The sequence below is a fragment of the Bubalus kerabau genome, chromosome 3 (genome assembly GCF_029407905.1).
Source record: "Bubalus kerabau isolate K-KA32 ecotype Philippines breed swamp buffalo chromosome 3, PCC_UOA_SB_1v2, whole genome shotgun sequence".
In the NCBI taxonomy this organism is placed as follows: domain Eukaryota; kingdom Metazoa; phylum Chordata; class Mammalia; order Artiodactyla; family Bovidae; genus Bubalus; species Bubalus kerabau.
The window spans coordinates 188910297-188928475 of record NC_073626.1 but is presented as its reverse complement, the minus strand read 5'-3'; the positions used below and the strand labels follow the sequence as shown (position 1 = coordinate 188928475).

The 18179-nt window shown below is 58.6% G+C and overlaps 1 protein-coding gene across 1 annotated transcript in view; it reads left to right on the top strand.

Moving 5' to 3' along the window:
- ARHGEF10L (Rho guanine nucleotide exchange factor 10 like) overlaps positions 1-18179 on the top strand; it is a 153286-nt gene that overhangs the window by 63463 nt on the left and 71644 nt on the right. Inside the window, 4 exon segments of the mRNA XM_055574325.1 lie at positions 6299-6468; positions 11053-11169; positions 13969-14077; positions 16653-16759. Of these exon segments, the coding sequence (XP_055430300.1) occupies positions 6299-6468; positions 11053-11169; positions 13969-14077; positions 16653-16759 (503 nt within the window).

Below are 18179 nucleotides of genomic sequence, written 5' to 3'. Positions count from 1 at the left end.
GCTCTGTCCCTTCACTCCAAAGGATTTGGATGGCATTTTATGACAGATGAAGCACAGTTGCTCCCTGTGTTCAATCAACCTGAGAGATTGGTTGGGTAGGGCCTAAGGCTCCAGTTGACAGTCACATCAGAGAGGGTTAAGCCACCAGCCCCAGATCACACAGCCAGATTTCCAATAGACATCTGTTTGTCCTGCTTTTTCTACAACACGATTCTGCCTGTCTTCAGGGGCTGCCCATCTCAAGCCCCTGCATTTGAGGAGCACCCACTCCCTGGAAAATCCCATGGATGGAGGAGCCTGGAAGGCTGCAGTCCATGGGGTTGCTAAGAGTCAGACACGACTGAGCGATGTCACTTTCACTTTTCACTTTCATGCATTGGAGAAGAAAAGGGCAACCCACTCCAGTGTTCTTGCCTGGAGAATCCCAGGGACGGGGCATCCTGGTGGACTGCCGTCTATCAGATCAGATCAGTCGCTCAGTCGTGTCCGACTCTTTGCAACCCCATGAATTGCAGCACGCCAGGCCTCCCTGTCCATCACCAACTCCCAGAGTTCATCCAGACTCACGTCCATCGAGTCAGTGATGCCATCTAGCCATCTCATCCTCTGTTGTCCCCTTCTCCTCTTGCCCCCAATCCCTCCCAGCATCAGAGTCTTTTCCAATGAGTCAGCTCTTCGCATGAGGTGGCCAAAGTACTGGAGTTTCAGCTTTAGCATCATTCCTTCCAAAGAAATCCCAGGGCTGATCTCCTTTAGAATGGACTGGTTGGATCTCCTTGCAGTCCAAGGGATTCTCAAGAGTCTTCTCCAACACTACAGTTCAAAAGCATCAATTCTTCGGCACTCAGCCTTCTTCACAGTCCAACTCTCACATCCATACATGACCACAGGAAAAACCATAGCCTTGACTAGATGGACCTTTGCTGGCAAAGTAATGTCTCTGCTTTTGAATATGCTATCTAGGTTGGTCATAACTTTCCTTCCAAGGAGTAAGCGTCTTTTAATTTCATGGCTGCAGTCACCATCTGCAGTGATTTTGGAGCCCAGAAAAAGAAAGTCTGACACTGTTTCCACTGTTTCCCCATCTATTTCCCATGAAGTGATGGGACCGGACGCCATGATCTTTGTTTTCTGAATGTTGAGCTTTAAGCCAGCTTTTTCACTCTCCATTTTCACCTTCATCAAGAGGCCTTTTAGTTCCTCTTTACTTTCTGCCATAAGGGTGGTGTCCTCTGCATATGTGAGGTTATTGATATTTCTCCCAGCAATCTTGATTCCAGCTTGTGTTTCTTCCAGCCCAGCGTTTCTCATGATGTACTCTGCATATAAGTTAAATAAGCAGGGTGACAATATACAGCCTTGACGTACTCCCTTTTCTATTTGGAACCAGTCTGTTGTTCCATGTCCAGTTCTAACTGTTGCTTCCTGACCTGCATACAAATTTCTCAAGAGACAGATCAGGTGGTCTGGTATTCCCATGTCTTTCAGAATTTTCCACAGTTTATTGTGATCCACACAGTCAATAAATATTGACTATGGTTTGGCATAGTCAATAAAGCAGAAATAGATGTTTTTCTGGAACTCTCTTGCTTTTTCCATGATCCAGCGGATGCTGGCAATTTGATCTCTGGTTCCTCTGCCTTTTCTAAAACCAGCTTGAACATCAGGAAGTTCACGGTTCACATATTGCTGAAGCCTGGCTTGGAGAATTTTAAGCATTACATTACTAGCATGTGAGATGAGTGCAATTGTGCGGTAGTTTGAGCATTCTTTGGCATTGCCTTTCTTTAGGATTGGAATGAAAACTGACCTTTTCCAGTCCTGTGGCCACTGCTGAGTTTTCCAAATTTGCTGGCATATTGAGTGCAACACCTTCACAGCATCATCTTTCAGGACCTGGAATAGCTCAACTGGAATTCCATCACCTCCACTAGCTTTGTTCGTAGTGATGCTTTCTAAGGCCCACTTGACTTCACATTCCAGGATGTCTGGCTCTAGGTCAGTGATCACACCATCGTGATTATCTGGGTCGTGAAGATCTTTTTTGTACAGTTTTTCTGTGTATTCTTGCCATCTCTTCTTAATATCTTCTGCTTCTGTTAGGTCCATACCATTTCTGTCCTTTATCGAGCCCCTCTTTGCATGAAATGTTCCTTTGGTATCTCTGATTTTTTTGAAGAGATCTCTAGTCTTTCCCATTCTGTTGTTTTCCTCTATTTCTTTGCATTGATCGCTGAAGAAGGCTTTCTTATCTCTTCTTGCTATTCTTTGGAACTCTGTATTCAGATGTTTATATCTTACCTTTTCTATTTTGCTTTTCACCTGTCTTCTTTTCACAGCTATGTGTAAGGCCTCCCAAGACAGCCATTTTGCTTTTTTGCATTTCTTTTCCATGGGGATGGTCTTGATCCCTGTCTCCTGTACAATGTCACAAACCTCCGTCCATAGTTCATCAGGCACGCTGTCTATCAGATCTAGTCCCTTAAATCTATTTCTCACTTCCACTGTATAATCATAAGGGATTTGATTTAGGTCATACCTGAATGGTCTAGTGGTTTTCCCTACTTTCTTCAATTTCAGTCTGAATTTGGCAATAAGGAGTTCATGGTCTGAGCCACAGTCAGCTCCTGGTCTTGTTTTTGCTGACTGTATAGAGCTTCTCCATCTTTGGCTGCAAAGAATATAATCAATCTGATTTCGGTGTTGACCATCTGGTGATGTCCATGTATAGAGTCTTCTCTTGTGTTGTTGGAAGAGGGTGTTTGCTATGACCAGTGCATTTTCTTGGCAAAACTCTATTAGTCTTTGCCCTGCTTCATTCCGTATTCCAAGGCCAAATTTGCCTGTTACTCCAGGTGTTTCTTGACTTCCTACTTTTGCATTCCAGTCCCCTATAACGAAAAGGACATCTTTTTTGGGGGTTAGTTCTAAAAGGTCTTGTAGGTCTTCATAGAACTGTTCAACTTCATCTTCTTCAGCATTACTGGTTGGGGCATAGACTTGGATTACTGTGATATTGAATGGTTTGCCTTGGAAACGAACCGAGATCCTTCTGTCATTTTTGAGATTGCATCCAAGTACTGCATTTCAGACTCTTTTGTTGACCATGATGGCTACTCCATTTCTTCTGAGGGATTCCTGCCTGCAGTAGTAGATATAATGGTCATCTGAGGGGTCACAGAAAGTCGGACACAACTCAAGTGACTTAGCAGCAGCAGCAGCCTGACAGGGGCAGCCATAACTATGCTGGGGCAGCGTATGGTCCAACAGGAGACAAGGCAAGGCCCAGGGTCCCCGGAGGCACACTCCTGACGCCCATCGCAGCAACTGGGAGGCTGGGCCTGTGATCCGTGCATCCACTGAGCAAGCTGATCCCTGGAGGAGTCCAGAACCCTTTCCTGTTTATGGCTCTCTCGGATCTGGAAGAGTGGGAAAGGGTGGATATAGGAAGGTCCCCGAGCCAGGAGAGCTGAGTGGCCTGAGGCCATTATTTGGCCCCTTTGGGCTGTTCTCCCTCCTGAATCCAATCAAGCCAGTCATTACTTGGTCACAGTCTTCGCTGGGCACCCCTGTGTGGGGATATGGCATGTCCTGCAGTTTACTCTGAGATGGGCAGGACAGGTCCAAGCCTGCAAACTGAGGACCGGGGTCCCTGCCCTGGGACACCCGCTCTCTCTTGAGGCTGTGGCTGGCCCTCAGCAGGTGTACCCCACAAGAAGCGCTCTTGCTGTGAGCGTCATACCTGCCAAGGCCCAGCACTGCCCTGCGTGGCCTGGGGGCTCAGTGTGCCCTGCACAGGGAGGGTGTCCACTGCGGTGCAGACCACACAGGCCAGGGGACACGCAGCCCTGGGTTCTTACCTGGGCGCTGCCATTGATTCGGGCACAGGGTTCTGTGCTTTGGGCATCGGCTTCTTCACATGAAGTCAGAATGTCCCCCTGACCTTGTAGGACTTCGGGGAGGGTGGCAGCGCAGAACTTCTGCCTAACCTCTCGGGGCCCATTCGACGCGTCTGTAAAATCGGGCAGCGCTAGCTGCCTCCTGGGGTTGTCGTGAGGACACCACGAGGGGGTTGATGTGGAGCCCTGAGCGGGTGGCGGTAAGTGCTTTGAAACAGGCCGTGATCTTGAGCGCTAGTGAAGCCCGAGGCGCTGGCCGGGCTGGAGGTGGGGAAGCAGACCTCTGTGAGGCCCCTGAAGACTCAGGGATTTGGTGACTCTGTCTCCACTGGACACAGTGTTTCTCAACGAGCCTGGGGATCGTGAGCATGGCCTCTGTGGAAGGCAGTGCGGCGGGTGGATGGAGCCCCCTTCCCGCTCACTGCCTGACTTGGGGCTCCATTGGTCTTGTTTGTCTGATAGAAGGAGGTGGTAGTTCCCGGCCCCAAGGACCGCTGGGAGGACCTGGCATGTAGCTGTAGGTGGCCGGGGCTAGAAGCAAGGGGAAGTGGGTGCCTCGTGGTTCCTGCTCCGGGGCGCCCCAGGAACTGACCTCTGCCCTTTGGCTCTTGGGTCTTGGAGCCTCTGCTGCCGTAACGGAGCAGTCACCCCAGGAAAGGCCACGGCCTGGTCTCCAGCCACTCGACTCTCTGGAGACATTGGTCACTATTATCTTTTGCTGAAAAAATAACTCTGTGCTCCCTCCTGATCCTGGGACCAGAGTCTCCAGCTAAGCCTGGTGTATCTGTTCTGCTCTTTGGCTGACGGTCTCTCCAGAGCCCTCACCCCCAGCTGCCCTGTGTGGGGAGGTGGAGGCTTGGGGTCAGTGCGGAGACACTCAGGCCCACCCAGAGCCCCCATGAGTCAGGACCAGCTGCTCTTTGCTGGGTGCCTGCTGCGTACCAGGCTCTTGGCTAAGGGCTTTTCATCTCTGTTTTTTATTTCCTTCACCTTTCAGCTTATTATTATCCCCATGTTGCAGAGACAGCTCTGAAAACCAAAGTTCTCAGCTCTTCAGTATGTGTGGTTTCTGAGCAGATTTTTTTAAATTTTAATTTAAAACCCATCCCAGTGCCCTTTCTTCTGAGTTGATAGCAAGCATTTTCACCTTCGTGCGGTTCTGGGACTCTGGTCTCACCTTTGCGAGGCCTGTGGTTTAGTTATTCTCCAGGTAACAGCCCAGGACGTGAACCCCATCAGTGAAGTGGAGGCTAGGCTGGGACCCTGGGTTCTGGGCCCAGGAAAGTGGATTTCCCGTTTTGGAAGCAGCATCTCAAACCCGAGTTTACAGGGGCCACAGAGGGCCCAGCCCTGATGTCGCCTGTCCCTCCAGGCCAAAGGACTCCCAGGTCTCTGTCCCCCAGTTTCCCGTGAGTCCGTGGAAGAGGGGACACTCCCGGACGCTGGGCCAGGCGCGCCCCCTGCTGGGCCGTCCTGGAGCCTCACGGGGAACTCAGATCTGGGGCGAGGGACCCCAGTCATTCAATGGTCCAGACCATCTTCACTGCCTGCGTGCCCCCACAAGGGTGCTGGGGCCAGAGTTGAGGGCCTGAGTCAGGACTGGGTCCTAGGTCTTCTCTTTTCCACTAAAAAATGCCAAAGAGGCCAGGATGAGCACTCAGATCCTGGAAAGGTGATGCCAATTTATTTTTTAACTTTGGTTTTCTATTGGAGCAGAGTTGATGAACAATGTGTTAGTCTCAGGTGTACAGCAGTGATTCAGTTACACATGCACGTGTATCGGTTCTTTTCCACTTTCTTTTCCCATTTAGCTTATTAAAAAGTGTTGAGCAGAGTTCTCTGTGCAATAGGGCTTCCCAGGTGACTCAGCGGTAAAGAATCTGTCTGCACTACAGGAGACGCAGGTTTGATCCCTGGGTTGGGAAGATCCCCTGGAGAAGGAAAAGGCTACCCACTCCAGTTTTCTTGCCTGGGAAATCCCATGGACGGAGGAGCCTGGTGGGCTACATAGTCCCTGGGGTCTCAAAGAGTCGGACACAACTCAGGGCCAGAGCACACACGTCTCTGCTGTGCAGGAGGTCCGTGTTGGTTCCCTGTTTTACATATAGTCGTGTGTACATGTTCCGGAATCCCAATCTGTCTCCCCTGCCAGGAGGATGTTGTTGAGCCTGTTGTGTGCCAGGCTCATTTCTTGTGCTTTTCTGCATTTTTCACGCCCTTCTCACTCTGTGGGGTGGATGTCGTGTTCTCCTTGCCCCCCGCTTATGGACCAGGAAGCAGAGCTGGAGGTCCACCCTGACTGGCCCCCTGCAGCCGCCTGCCCCCCTGAGTTCAGCATCTGGGTCTGCTGGGCTTGGCCTCAGGACCTCTGCTCACCAGCCTCGTCTCTTGGCCAGCAGAGGCGGAGAGGAACCAGCCCTATGAGGATGCGCGCCAGGACAGGGCGCCCCAGGAGCCGGAGGACCTAGGCTGGAGCTCCAGCGAGTTCGAGAGCTACAGCGAGGACTCGGGAGAGGAGGCCAAGCCAGAGGCAGAGCCCACCAAGCACCGAGTGTCCTTCCAGCCCAAGGTGAAGGGAGGGGGTATCTGTCACCCCAGCCGCAGGCCCCCGAGAGCTGGGTGGTGAGGGCCAAGGCTGAGACGCGTAGCTAAGCCTCAGTGACTCCCAGGAATGTGTGGTGAGAGAGGGAGCAGTGGCCCGGGTATCTCACCCGTGTTGCTGGTTGGCCACGGCGCAGCCTGCACTGAGAATGGGCGTGGTCAGTGCCTGCGGCAGACCTGGCAACTGATAAGGATGCTCACAACTCAGATCCGGCTTCAGAATCCTGCTCATCGCCGCGCTCGGGCAGCCTAACTGATGGGCGAGAGGTGACACACGACAGTGGTGAAGAGCCCGCCTGCTGGTGCCGGAGACACAAGAGCGCGGGTTCCGTCCCTGGTCAGGAAGATCCCCTGGGGAAGGGCATGGCAACCCACTCCAGTGTTCTTGCCTGGAGAATCCCAGGGACAGAGGAGCCTGGTGGGCTACGGTCCATGGGGTTGCACAGAGTTGGACACGACTGAAGCGACTTAGCACATACGTGGATCAATTCAACTCTGCTTCTCAGATCAGTCCTAGACCCCATAGCCCTCTGCCCTGGGGAGGTGACCAAGCGGGCTAAGACAGAGCTGCCAGAGGGCTTCTTTTCCAAAGCCTTTCAAAGTGCCAGCCATGCGTTGGTAGCTTCTGGTGTTTCCTCCTGGAACGCAGTTCATGCTGCTGACTTCACGGAAGGAGCCACGGAAGCCAAGAGGGCGGACTGCCTGGCTCCTCCTCCCCTGCGACAGCCTTACCCGTCCCATCTGTTCTGTGCTGCTCTTGGGTCCCCAGGTCGTGTCTGACTCTGTGTGACCCCGTGGGCGGGCTGTAGCCTGCTAGGCTCCTCTGTTCTATAGGAGCCACTGAAAGGCAGACTATCCACGCTGAGATTTGGGATTTAATGGGAGCCGCTTCTCTGAGACAGGCCTGCCCGACCGGAGGTGACTGGGTCCCTGGCAGGTTCCTTTTCGGAAAAGACCAGGGCAGGCAGGTGGGCTGAGGTGTTAGCGAGTCCTGCCCACAGGGAGGGCAGGGACCAGGCAGGGTCCTCAGGCCTGGGCTGGATTATGGGCGGCGTCCAACTCCATGTTCCAGACTGCCTCCCGCCCCTTTCCCAGTTTGGGGATCCCCTAGGGGAGAGGGGTGCAGGCCAGAGTAGCACCCACACCTGGGAGTCTTCAGACAGATTTTACTGAGATGAAGAGGGTGCCCCAGTCCTCGGGAAGCCAGGGCCTGAGCAGGGGTCCCCTGAGCCCCAGTCTCCTCAGACAGACTTTACTCAGATGAAGAGGGAGCCCCAGTCCTCAGGAAGCCAGGGCCTGAGCAGGGGTCCCCTGGGCCCCGGTCTCCTCTTGGCCGGTCCCAACGGCAGGGCCACAGAAAGCAGCCTTGGCCTCTTGCTAACAGAGAAGTCAAGCATCTCTGGCACCTCTTAGGGTGCTGGTGGGGTCCCGGGGCAGGAGGACCCAACCTAGGCGCCGGCAAACCATGTGTTCTAGGAGGAGACGCCAAGTCCGAAATGGTTTGTCAAAAATGAAGGAAAACAGGCCTTTCTTTGAACATGAGTCCGCGTTCCTATGGCTGCCTGCCTGACGCAGGTGGGATTGGATGGGCCTGATCACAGGAGGCTTCCAAGGGAGGCGGCTGGGAGCCAGGGGGCAGGAGCCGGAGGAGAAGGGGGTCCCTTGTGGGAGGAACGGCCCAGGCGAGAGCTGGGGAACAGGCCCCTTCCTGCTTATGCGCTTTCAAGGTGTGAAGCCGCCATGCCCTCAGGGGAGCCTCCTGAGAGGAGGGTGGGCCCTGTGTGCCCAGCGCGGCTCTGGAGAGTGCAGGCAGGTGGGACTCCAGGCCTGGGCCAGCCCTTGTCCTAAGCCTCTGGCTGTCCCTCCGAGTCCCCCGTGGCCACATTCCTGGCCCCCTGCCTTCTTGCTGGGGACCAAGAGGGAAGCGTTAGGCCCTCTCTGGGCAGGAGGCGAGGAATGTGGAGGTTGGCCTCTCCCATGGGCATCGGGATCACGGGGGCAGGTGGTTGAACTTGCAGACGCTGGGGCCTCACTCCCAGCTCCAGGGCTGGATGGGGCCTGGCCACCTGCTTTTTAACAGCCCTGGGTCCCCAAGGGGGACTTTTTCTGACTGGGACTTCTCAGAGAGCTCTGAGAAACGCTGGGAGAGCCCTCGGCTTGGCCTGGCCCCAGGTGGGCCCCGGGGGGCTGCCTGTGGACCCGTGTCCCGCACACCCTCCAGCTCTTCCTCAGCACACAGACAGCGTGGCAGCATTCTTGGAATTTCTTACTGTGAGGACTTCTTCCCTGGCCTCGGGCCCGGCCCACCTGCTCTCCGAAGAGCAGGTCCCTGCGGATGGTGCAGGGCTTTTCCTCTGACACCCACCTCTGCCCAGGCGCCCCCCAGAGCCCCTCCTGAGCTGCGGGGGCGCATCTGCCCCCATGCCTTTCACGGCAGCCGCTGCGTGTCTCTGGGGCCCCTCTGCTTGCCTGCGTGCTGTGCGCTCTGGGGCCTCAGACAGCAGAGATGGGCTGTGTCGGGTCCTGCCCTCGGAGACTGACGGGCCTGGCACCCTGTGCAGCTGTGAAAGAACCAGGGGAGCCCCTCCTGCAGGGGTCTGGCCAGGCCAACCCTCGGCGGGCGGACTTTTGCCAAAGAGAATGCCTGAGGGTTCTCAGAGGGACCCCTCAGCAGCCCCTGACCAGACCTAAGCGGAAGCCTGGTCCAGGTTCGCGAGGGCCACGGTCAGTGGGAGGTTCCTTTTCCAGCTGTGAAATGAGCTGCACTGAACGTGTTTCTGACTGGGACTTCTTCATAATTAAGGTGACCGTGGTCTGGCCGTCAGAGGCCTGGGCAGCAGAGCCAGCTGGGAGCTCAGCTGGTTGACTCCGATCTGGCCGCTGCAGTTGACCTAGTCCTTCTGACTCTCGGGGTCAGAGAGGCGGAGGCCCGGGGCCTTCAGGATTGTGTCACGTCAGTCTTTTTTGCAGATGAAACAGGACTCCGGTTTTTTTGGAGTCTGAGTAACTCTCAGGACTTTCCCTGTCCCACTACTTTGCATATCAATAGCGAACCTTTGCCCAGTGTGGTACAGCTTACGGAGCAGTTTCATTTATTGTTCCTGAGACCTCAGAGTGGTTTGTATACCATTTGCTTTAAGAGTCTCATTAAAAAAAGAGTCTCATTTTGTTAGGATCAGAGAACCTGAGCAACAGAACCTCAGAGAGGTTAAATGATGTGGTGAAGGCCACGTGCCCGTAAGTGGTAGAACCCCAACTCAGCATCACATCGGGTTGGAAAGAAAATGCCGTGTCCATCCATCCATCCATCCATCCATCTGTCCATCCGTCCATCCAGCCAACTGTCCATCCATTCAACAAATATTGGGCACTTGGTATTTGAGAGACAGTCCAAGAACACTAGCTTCCATTAGTTTGAACGCACTGAGCTCTAGGTTCTGTCTGCTTTGTCTGTTTAACCTTAATGATACTGTGAGCTGGGTACTATGGCCGCTTTACCTGTGAGGAAGCTGTCACTCAAAGAGGTAGAGACTCTGCAGCTGGTGAGCGGGAACAGAGGTTTGAAAGTAGCCTCCCTGCCTCTCGCTCATGCTTTTGGTCCCTCTGCTGTCTGCTCTCCTATAAGTTCCAGTCTTGGTCGTCTCTGTACCTTGCCAAATGCCACCCTTGCTCCTGTAGTTCACGTGTTTGAGTGGCTGTCTGTTCGTGCATCTCTGTCCATCTCCCCAGATAGTACGAAGCCAGTCAGCCCCTGTCCTTCCATCCAGTCGCCCGCTCCTCCCTCCCCGAGCTGTTCCTCCCTCTGTCCGTCCACCCTTCCTCCAAGTGACCGGCTCCAGCCAGTTCGTCCTAGCTCGTAAGAACCCGAGAACCAAATGCGCGCATCCCTTCCCAGCCTCACGCTCAGTGACGTCACATCGGCAGCCTGAAACTGTCCGTGGCGCGCATGTTCGCACCAGGAAGTACGACAGAGCAGGGCGCTTGCTCCTGGAGAACCACGGGTTTACTGTTTACCAGCATAGCACCACTTCCGTCCACTCACTAATCCATCCACGCTTTTATTCATTTATGACTGTCTGTTCGTCCCTCTACCCATTTGCCCAGGTGTAGAATCATCCATTCATCTGTCCATCCATTCATCCGTGGGCCTGTCTACCATCTGTCTGTCGCCCACCCAGCCAGCCACCTACCACCCTTCCATCTCAGAAACTGAGAGCTTCCTATGTCAGGAGCCCCACGCTGGGCCCCCCGGACGGGGAGATAACGGAGACCCAGCCCTTGTCCTCTGAGCGCTGGGAAGGGGCCTGGGCTGTTCCCCGCGCCCTGCCCCCAGCTCCTGAGCCCCAACCCCCAGCTGGCTGGCGTGTCGGGCTGGACGCTGCTGGAGCTGACCCCAAGCAGCAGCCCACTGGTCCCCAGGCCCCCATCCTGCTGCCCCAAGCTGTCTCTCCGCTGCCTCACCCGAGTCTCCTTTCTCCTCTGTCGCCGTGTCTGGTCTGCTGCCTGCCCTGCCCCTCACCTGCTCCTCCTGCTTGGCCGCCCGGGGCTCCAGCTTTCTCCAGACCTGACTAGGCTAAAGGAGAGATGCGTCAGGACTAAGAGAGACATCCTGGCTCTAAGAGTCGGGGGGAGAGACATGCAGGAGCTGAAGCACAAGTGTGATTGTAAGGTACTGTCTGCCTGTCCCTCCTAGTCTGGGGGTGCCCGGGGGCCTTTCCTGCTGTTTCGGGGGCTGGGCTGCAGAGGGTGGGATGCCTCGAGCCCCGGGCCCTGTTGGCGCCTCGCACCAGTTGCCTTGGCTGACGCTGCCGGCTGGCTTGCTCCTGTCCACGTCCTCGCCTTTCTTTCTCCCCACCCTTCAGTGACCCCTTATCTGTCTATGGGAATTCCTGGGTGGGCTCTCAAGCTTCAGGGCCCTCAGAATCCCTTGGGTGCTTTGAAAAACACACATTCCTGAGCTCCACTCACAAAGAGCCTGATTCTGCCAATCTGGGTCAAGGCCTGGGAATCTGCAAATGGGATGACTGGCTAGGTGGGTCTGGGTTACAGCTTGAAAAGTGTGACTGTTGGTGATGTTTAACATGCCTCCCCCTCTGAGCCGTTCAGAGAGCTCCGGGGTTAGGAGGCCAGAGCGAGAGCCTCAGCGCCGCTTCTTCACTGGGACTCCTGCTTCAGCGTAGGGGACGCTGCTGACAGGAGTGGACTCTGCTCACCGGGTAGCTGCTGTGCGCCGTGCGCCCTGCAGGCCTGGATCTGAGTCCCAGTTCCGCCCCGGCTCACCGTGTGCTCCCAGGCAGGCCTCTTGACCTCTCTGAGCTTCGGGTTCCTTGCCCGTGAGATGATGGCAGTAAGAGAGCCGGTCCCCGGGGGGTGTGAGCTCGGATCTGTCCGGCGCTCAGTGCTGCGCTGGGCGCCGCCCCAGAGCTCAGAGCGCATTGACCGATGGTACGTGTGTGTCTGACCGTTTTCTCCCCGGGCGCCCGGGAGGCCACCACCCTACACCTGCCGTTTAGCATCAGTGAGGCTGGTGAGTGGCTGGTGGTCACAGCAGCGGTCAGCAGCTGAGCTGGGACTCGAGCCTGGGTCTGTAGGAATCAGAGCCTGCTCGCCCTCCGTCCTGCGGCCTAGCCCATTCCTCAGAACCGGAGGCGTCTCCGGAGAAGGGGGAGAGGCGCTTTAAAGTTTGCAGGTCCCTTATTCAGAGCCCCTCTGAGAGCCCGTGCTGGGGGCGGGGGCAGGTGTGACTTCTCAGGGAGCCTCAGCCCAGCGGCTGCAGAAAGCGCGTGGAGGGCGGTGTGCGGGCCAGGGTGCTCTCCCGGCCTGTCCCCCGAGTCGCCCCGGGCCGCCCCGTCCTCAGCACCGTGCGATGGTGGAGGTGGCCGGGCCGCCCCAACCTCAGCGCCGTGCGATGGTGGAGGGCGGTGTGGGGGCCAGGGTGCTCTCCTGGCCTGTCCCGTCCTCAGCGCTGTGCGATGGAGGAGGTGGCAGGTTGACCCAGTAGGTTGATGGCTCTTGCATGTTTGCCTTTTGCTCTTTTTTTTGCCCAGGAAGAGCTTCTGATGGTTCCTCCAAAGACCACTTTGGGGGTTCCTAGGGCAGCCCCCCAATGGCTCTCTGCTGAGACAGGAACTGGGCTCCAGGACCAAGGCCTCTGTCCGGGAGTCATGACCCCCCAGAGGAGGGTGGGCATCTCTGTGCAGTTTCTGGGGTCAGCATCTGTCTCTCTCATTAGATTCTCACAAGCACGTGTGGTACCCCCACCATCTCTCTGAAAGGCCGAGAATCGCTGCTCTAAAGTCGAACCATTTAGGTGCAGGGAGGGGCCCGGGAGCTTCCCTTCCCTCCCTAGCCCCACTCCACCCCCACTGGCTGTTGCTTATTTCCAGAGAGTTGGCTTGTTCTGAAAGCCTGCAGCCTCAGTGCCCACTGGGTGTTCAGCAAGCCTTCCTGGCCCAGACCCTTGAGAAGTGCCAGGGCCCCTACAGTGGGGACTGGGAGATGGATTGGAGGATGGTGATAGTGAGGGCAGAGACCAGGGCCCCCCAGATGAGTGCTCCCCACTTGCAGCAGAGAGCTTCAGGGAGGAGGCGGTCTCCTAGAACTATGCTGTCCATTGTGATGGCCACGTGGATCTTCATGTTTAAGTTAATTAAAGTTAAATATCGCCGGGACTTGAGGTCCTCCATCGCACCATTCAGCTCTCAAGCGCCAGTGGTGACGTGTGGCTGGCAGCTGCCTTGTTGGGCAGCGGGGTTGCCTTGCAGAAACTTCCAGCACTGGCCGTGCGTTGGGGAAGTGGCCTCACTGGGGGGCGAGGTGGCCTGGCTGAGGGGACAAGGCAGTGGGTTAGGGGAGGTGGCCTGTGCCTGCCCGGGGAAGCTGTGCCCGGCTCTGTGGCACCCAGCCTCCTCGGTTCCCAGGCAGAGGCTCAGCAGAAGCGTGGCTGTCTGGGCGGGGGAAGGGGTGCCCCAGTGGGATGGAGGGAGCCCTGCGGTCGTCGTCAGCCCTGCAGGGAGCCCGGGCACTTGTACTACCCGTTTACCGTCGGCGTGCTCGCCTGCACCCTGTCCGTTCAGTCCTCAGGCCCTGGCGGGTCTTGGGGGAAACTGAGGCTCGGGGACGTTGAGTGTCTCGTCTAGGGTCGGGCGGCCGGGGGGCAGCGGGGCTGGAACTTGAACCAGGCCTAGGACTCCAGGCCTCGAGGCTTTTCCCCAGTGTCCCTCCATGTCCTTAACTGCACCCTCAAGACAAAAAGCTGGGTGAGAAAGTCCTCTTGCCCTAAGAGGGTGACCCCAGGGAGGCCCCCCACGACGTGAGCCCCTTCCCAGGAGGCCTCGGGGTGGCCCCGCCCTTGGCCTCAGCTGCCAGCGCCCTGGGAGGGGGTGGGCTCCGGGCTCCCCCCTGGGTGGTGGCGGGTGTCCCCAGGCCTCCTCCTGCGTCCCTGACGAGCCCCTCTGCCTCTGCCCAGATGACCCAGCTCATGAAGGCGGCCAAGAGCGGGACCAAGGACGGGCTGGAGAAGACGCGGATCGCCGTCATGCGCAAAGTGTCTTTTCTGCACAGGAAGGACGTCCTGGGTGAGGCGCTGGGGCAGGCTGGGCCAGCAGGCACGCGGGGTGAGGTCGCTGGGTGTCCGGGCTCCTCTGATGGTGGGGCCAGGGCCTGATCCCCACAGGCGCCGGCTTGCTTCCCAGGCTCTGGTAGGTAGGCCCTGTCTCTCCTGGGACCCGTGGGCCTCTCCCTTCAGCGTCCCTGCCCTCAGCCTTCTGCCTCTCACACTCACCTGGCCTCATCGTTGCTTTTTTTCCCAATATTTATTATTTGGCTCAGCTGGGTCTTAGTTGCGGCACGAGGGGTCTTCGTTGACTCCTGTGAGGTCTTCTTGCGGCGAGCTGGATGTTTTTAGCTGCAGCTCGTGGGAGCTTTAGTTGGGGCTTGCAGGATCTAGTTCCCTGCCCAGGAATCAAACCCTGGCGCCCGGCCTGGGGAGCACAACATCTTAACGGCTGAGCCAGCGGGGAAGGCCCTCCCGACCTCGTCTTTGAAGGCGCCTGTGTCTGTTCACCCGCCTCCCCACCAGCCAGCGCTTATGGAAGCCCTGCTAAGTGCCACGCTCCACGCTGAGTGCAGGCACACTGTTAGATGAGCTGCCCCAGGAGCGCCCGGCACTGTGCGGGAGGCAGGCGTGCAACAGGAGGTGCCAGCTGCTCGGTGGGGCACCATGGCGAGAGCGTGGGGCAGGGAGTCTAGAACGTGGGAACGAAGGATCGGGGCTGAGAGCAGAGGAGAAGCAGACCCAGGGCCCTCGGGCAGAGGCACAGGGTGGGGACGGGCACTTCCGGCCGGGGAGCCGGCGTGGGTAACGCTCCGGAGGTGGGGAGGATGAGACGTTCAAGAAGTCAGCGTTTGTCGAGTGTCTGTTGGGGTGCCAGGCACCCTGCTAAGAGCTTTGCGGTTTCTCATTCAATCCTTATAAGCACCAAACCGGTGCAGAGGGCTGTCTTGTTCCCTGGACATGAGGGAACAGGCACAGAGTGGGTGAGTGTCTTGCTGGGGATGCACAGGCGTGGAGGGGACGGAAGAGGCTTCCTCTAGCTGGAGTGAGGCCGGGGGCGAGGGCTCAGGGCCCCGTGAGCACAGGCGTCCACCCCAGGCAGGACGGTGAGGCTCCGCACCCTCCTGAAATCCGTGCACGTGAGCCTCCCTGCGCCTCGGTTTCCTCATCTGTATGTTGGGGCTGATCGGGCCTGTATCTCGGGGGGCCTCAGGGGGATGACCAAGTGGTGCATGGGAAGAGCCCAGCACAGCTGCTCGCCCTGTGCGGCAGGCCTTCTTCCTGGGGGAGCCCCAGAAAGCAGGTGTTTGGTGCTTGGACAACATCTCGGTGAACGGCTGCCGCCCTGGCGCCACAGCCTCCTGGCCGCGTGACCTTGCCCGGTCCTTCCCCTCATCTGTGAAATGGGCTTAATCCCGCCACGGCATGTGCTTGACTGCAAGCTGCGTGGGGAGCCCTGGCCCCGATCAGGGAGGGAACGCTGGGCCGGGGAGCCCTTCCACACCCGGAGAGGCCTGGAGCCGGGACGGGGCGGGCAGGCTGGCTGGCCAGAACGGTCCCTGGTCACCCTCCCCATCCCTGGGCCCTCCCCACCCCGCCTGCAAGCCCGGAGCCTTTCCTAAAGTGACCCTCCCACCAGAGGCGTTATTAATAGCCACAGCTGGCTCAAATCACCGGCCAAGAATGTTCCCCCGGGGCGCGTGGGGGAAGAGGAAGCCGCGGGCCGGGCGGCTGGGCTGGGTGCGGGGCCGGGCCCAGGGGGCCATGTGGGCTGGGCAGGGGGCCCTCCCCCGTGCCCACCCCACCGCGGCCGGGCGTGGCCCGTCCTCCTCCTCCTCCTCCTCCGTCTCCTGCTCAGGTAAGGCCCGCCAGCCCGTCCCCGCCCCACCCCGGGCGCCTTTCCTCCCTCTTCCCCGGAGCCGCCTCCCGCCGCCCCAGCTGCTGACCCGGCTCCCAGGGCCGCAGGCCGCGGGCCCCGTGTCCCTGGGCCCATGTCTGCTGCTCGGGGCCCCGTGTCCCCGGGCCCGGGTCCGCCGCTCCTGGACCTGCGCCCTGCCTGACTCTGCCTCTCCACCCAACTCTGTCTGCCCGGCTCTGCCCTTTGAGAGCCGCCCCCACTCGCATCCATGTCCCTTGCTGGACTCCAGCTGAGCCTTTTCCCTGTTGGATCTCTTTTTTGGTGGGAGGGTTGGGGATGAAAACACAGAGCCAAACAGCTTGTTCTCAGGGCTTGCTTTCTTCCCTCTTTTCGGCGTCCAGAATAAAACTATTTTTAGTGCCTGGTGATGGGGACATGGGCGGCCTGGCCTTTGGCAGGCAGAAGCGGGCGGGTCTGAGCAGGGCCAGGGACTTGGAAGAGTGGGTCCTGAGAGCTGAGCCCCTGTGGCCTTCTCCCTGCTCGCTCCATCGCCCCTCACCTCTGTGTCCGGGCAGGCTGTTCCCCAGAGGATGCGAGGAGGGCTGCACCCTACGAGCCGCTCTGCAGAGCTGCTCGTCCCAGGGCCCTGGGCTGCGGAGGTGGCGGATCTGGCTCCTGGAGTATGAGCAGGTGCGTCCTTCTCGCCCGGCATGTGTCACCAGCCCAGCTCCCTTTGCAGGTGACTCGGAGGAGGAGGACATGGGGCTCCTGGAGGTCAGCGTTTCGGACATCAAACCCCCAGCCCCGGAGCTGGGCCCCATGCCAGCCGGCCTGACCCCGCAGCAGGTCTGTGGGGGTGTGGGTGTCCCCAGGGGGTGGGATGGTGGGTCCCAGCCTGCTGCCCGGGGCCGCACCCATCTGGGTCTGGAAGGTGAGGCGATGGTCAGTGGCAGAGTCCAGCTGGGCAAGGGGCCTCCTGGGACCCCACTCGACCTGCACCACAGGCTGGACACAGTGGACCCTGTGGGTTGGTGCTGCCATGCCAGGTGGGGCGGGGCTGCCCCTGGCACCCTTGCTGCCCAGCCTCGAGGCAGCCAGAGCGGCTCCTGCAAAAAGAACAAAGGTATTGGAAGAAATGGACTGCAGTCAAGAGAGAGCTGGGCAGCATCGAGCTCAGCCAGCTCGGAGGGGACCCTGGGGGCGCCTGGCCCCCCCGTCTGCCCACCTGTCACCAGCTCAGACCCCAGAGTCGCTGCAGGTTTCCCAGGAGCCTGGCTCTTGGGTGGTGCCTTCCTTCTCCCGGAGGGTCACATCGAGATCAGGGCACCCGTGCCCTGGGACCCCCAGTGGCAGAGCCATGACTGAAGCCCTGCCCATGGCTGGTTTTCCCCTCTACGAGGCTGGGAGGTGACCCTGCCTCCCTCTGGTCATGAGGGCTCTGGGCAAGACGCGTTGGGATGGCAAATGCATCGAGCGATTAGCCGAGCTGGCGTTGGCAGGACATCCTGGTGTTGCACCCCTTTTGAAAATGAGAGATTTGACCACACTTCTCGTCTCGGGAACCCGTCTGCCTCCTTCCTTCCCTCTTTCTTCTGCCAGGGCCCTGGCAGCATCGGGGCGGCGGCCCCCAGCCGCCTCCCTGGTGCAGTGAGTCACCGTCAGAGCTCAGAGCCAGGCAGGACCCCAACCTGCCCGCCCAGCAGCTGGGCTTCCCCTTTCTGGTGTTGGCCGGGTCGGGAGCCTCTTTCATTTCTTGGAGCAGCGATGTTAGTTGCTCTAGGCCAGTGGCTCTCATTGGAGGTGATTTTGCCCCCAGGGGTCGTTTGGCCATGTCCAGTGATGCTTTGGTGGTCACAGCTGGGGGTGGGGGCCCCTGGAGTCTACTGGAGAGAGGCCAGGGGAGCTTCTGGCTGCCCGCGGCATAGGACCGCCCCCATGTCAGCAGGCGGAGGCCGAGGGCTGCTCTGGGCACCCCGGAGACTGGGAGTCCTGGACAGAGCTTCCGTTTGCGGGGCGGTGGCCTGGCTCGTCACACAGCCGGGGGGTGGCGCAGTCAGGCGCAGGCCAGGCAGGGCAGCGGGAAGACAGGCACAGGGTGCCCCAGCGTCAGGAGGGATGGTGGTAGGGGGCACCTGCGCCGCCGCGCTCAGGATGGCTCGGGGGCGCACTGGGGGTCCCCTCCCAGCCCCGGGCCAAGGTGGGCAGGCTCCCCCCTCAGACACCGCTTGCCTATGACACCTTTCATAGGCCCTGTCCCAGCTTTGCT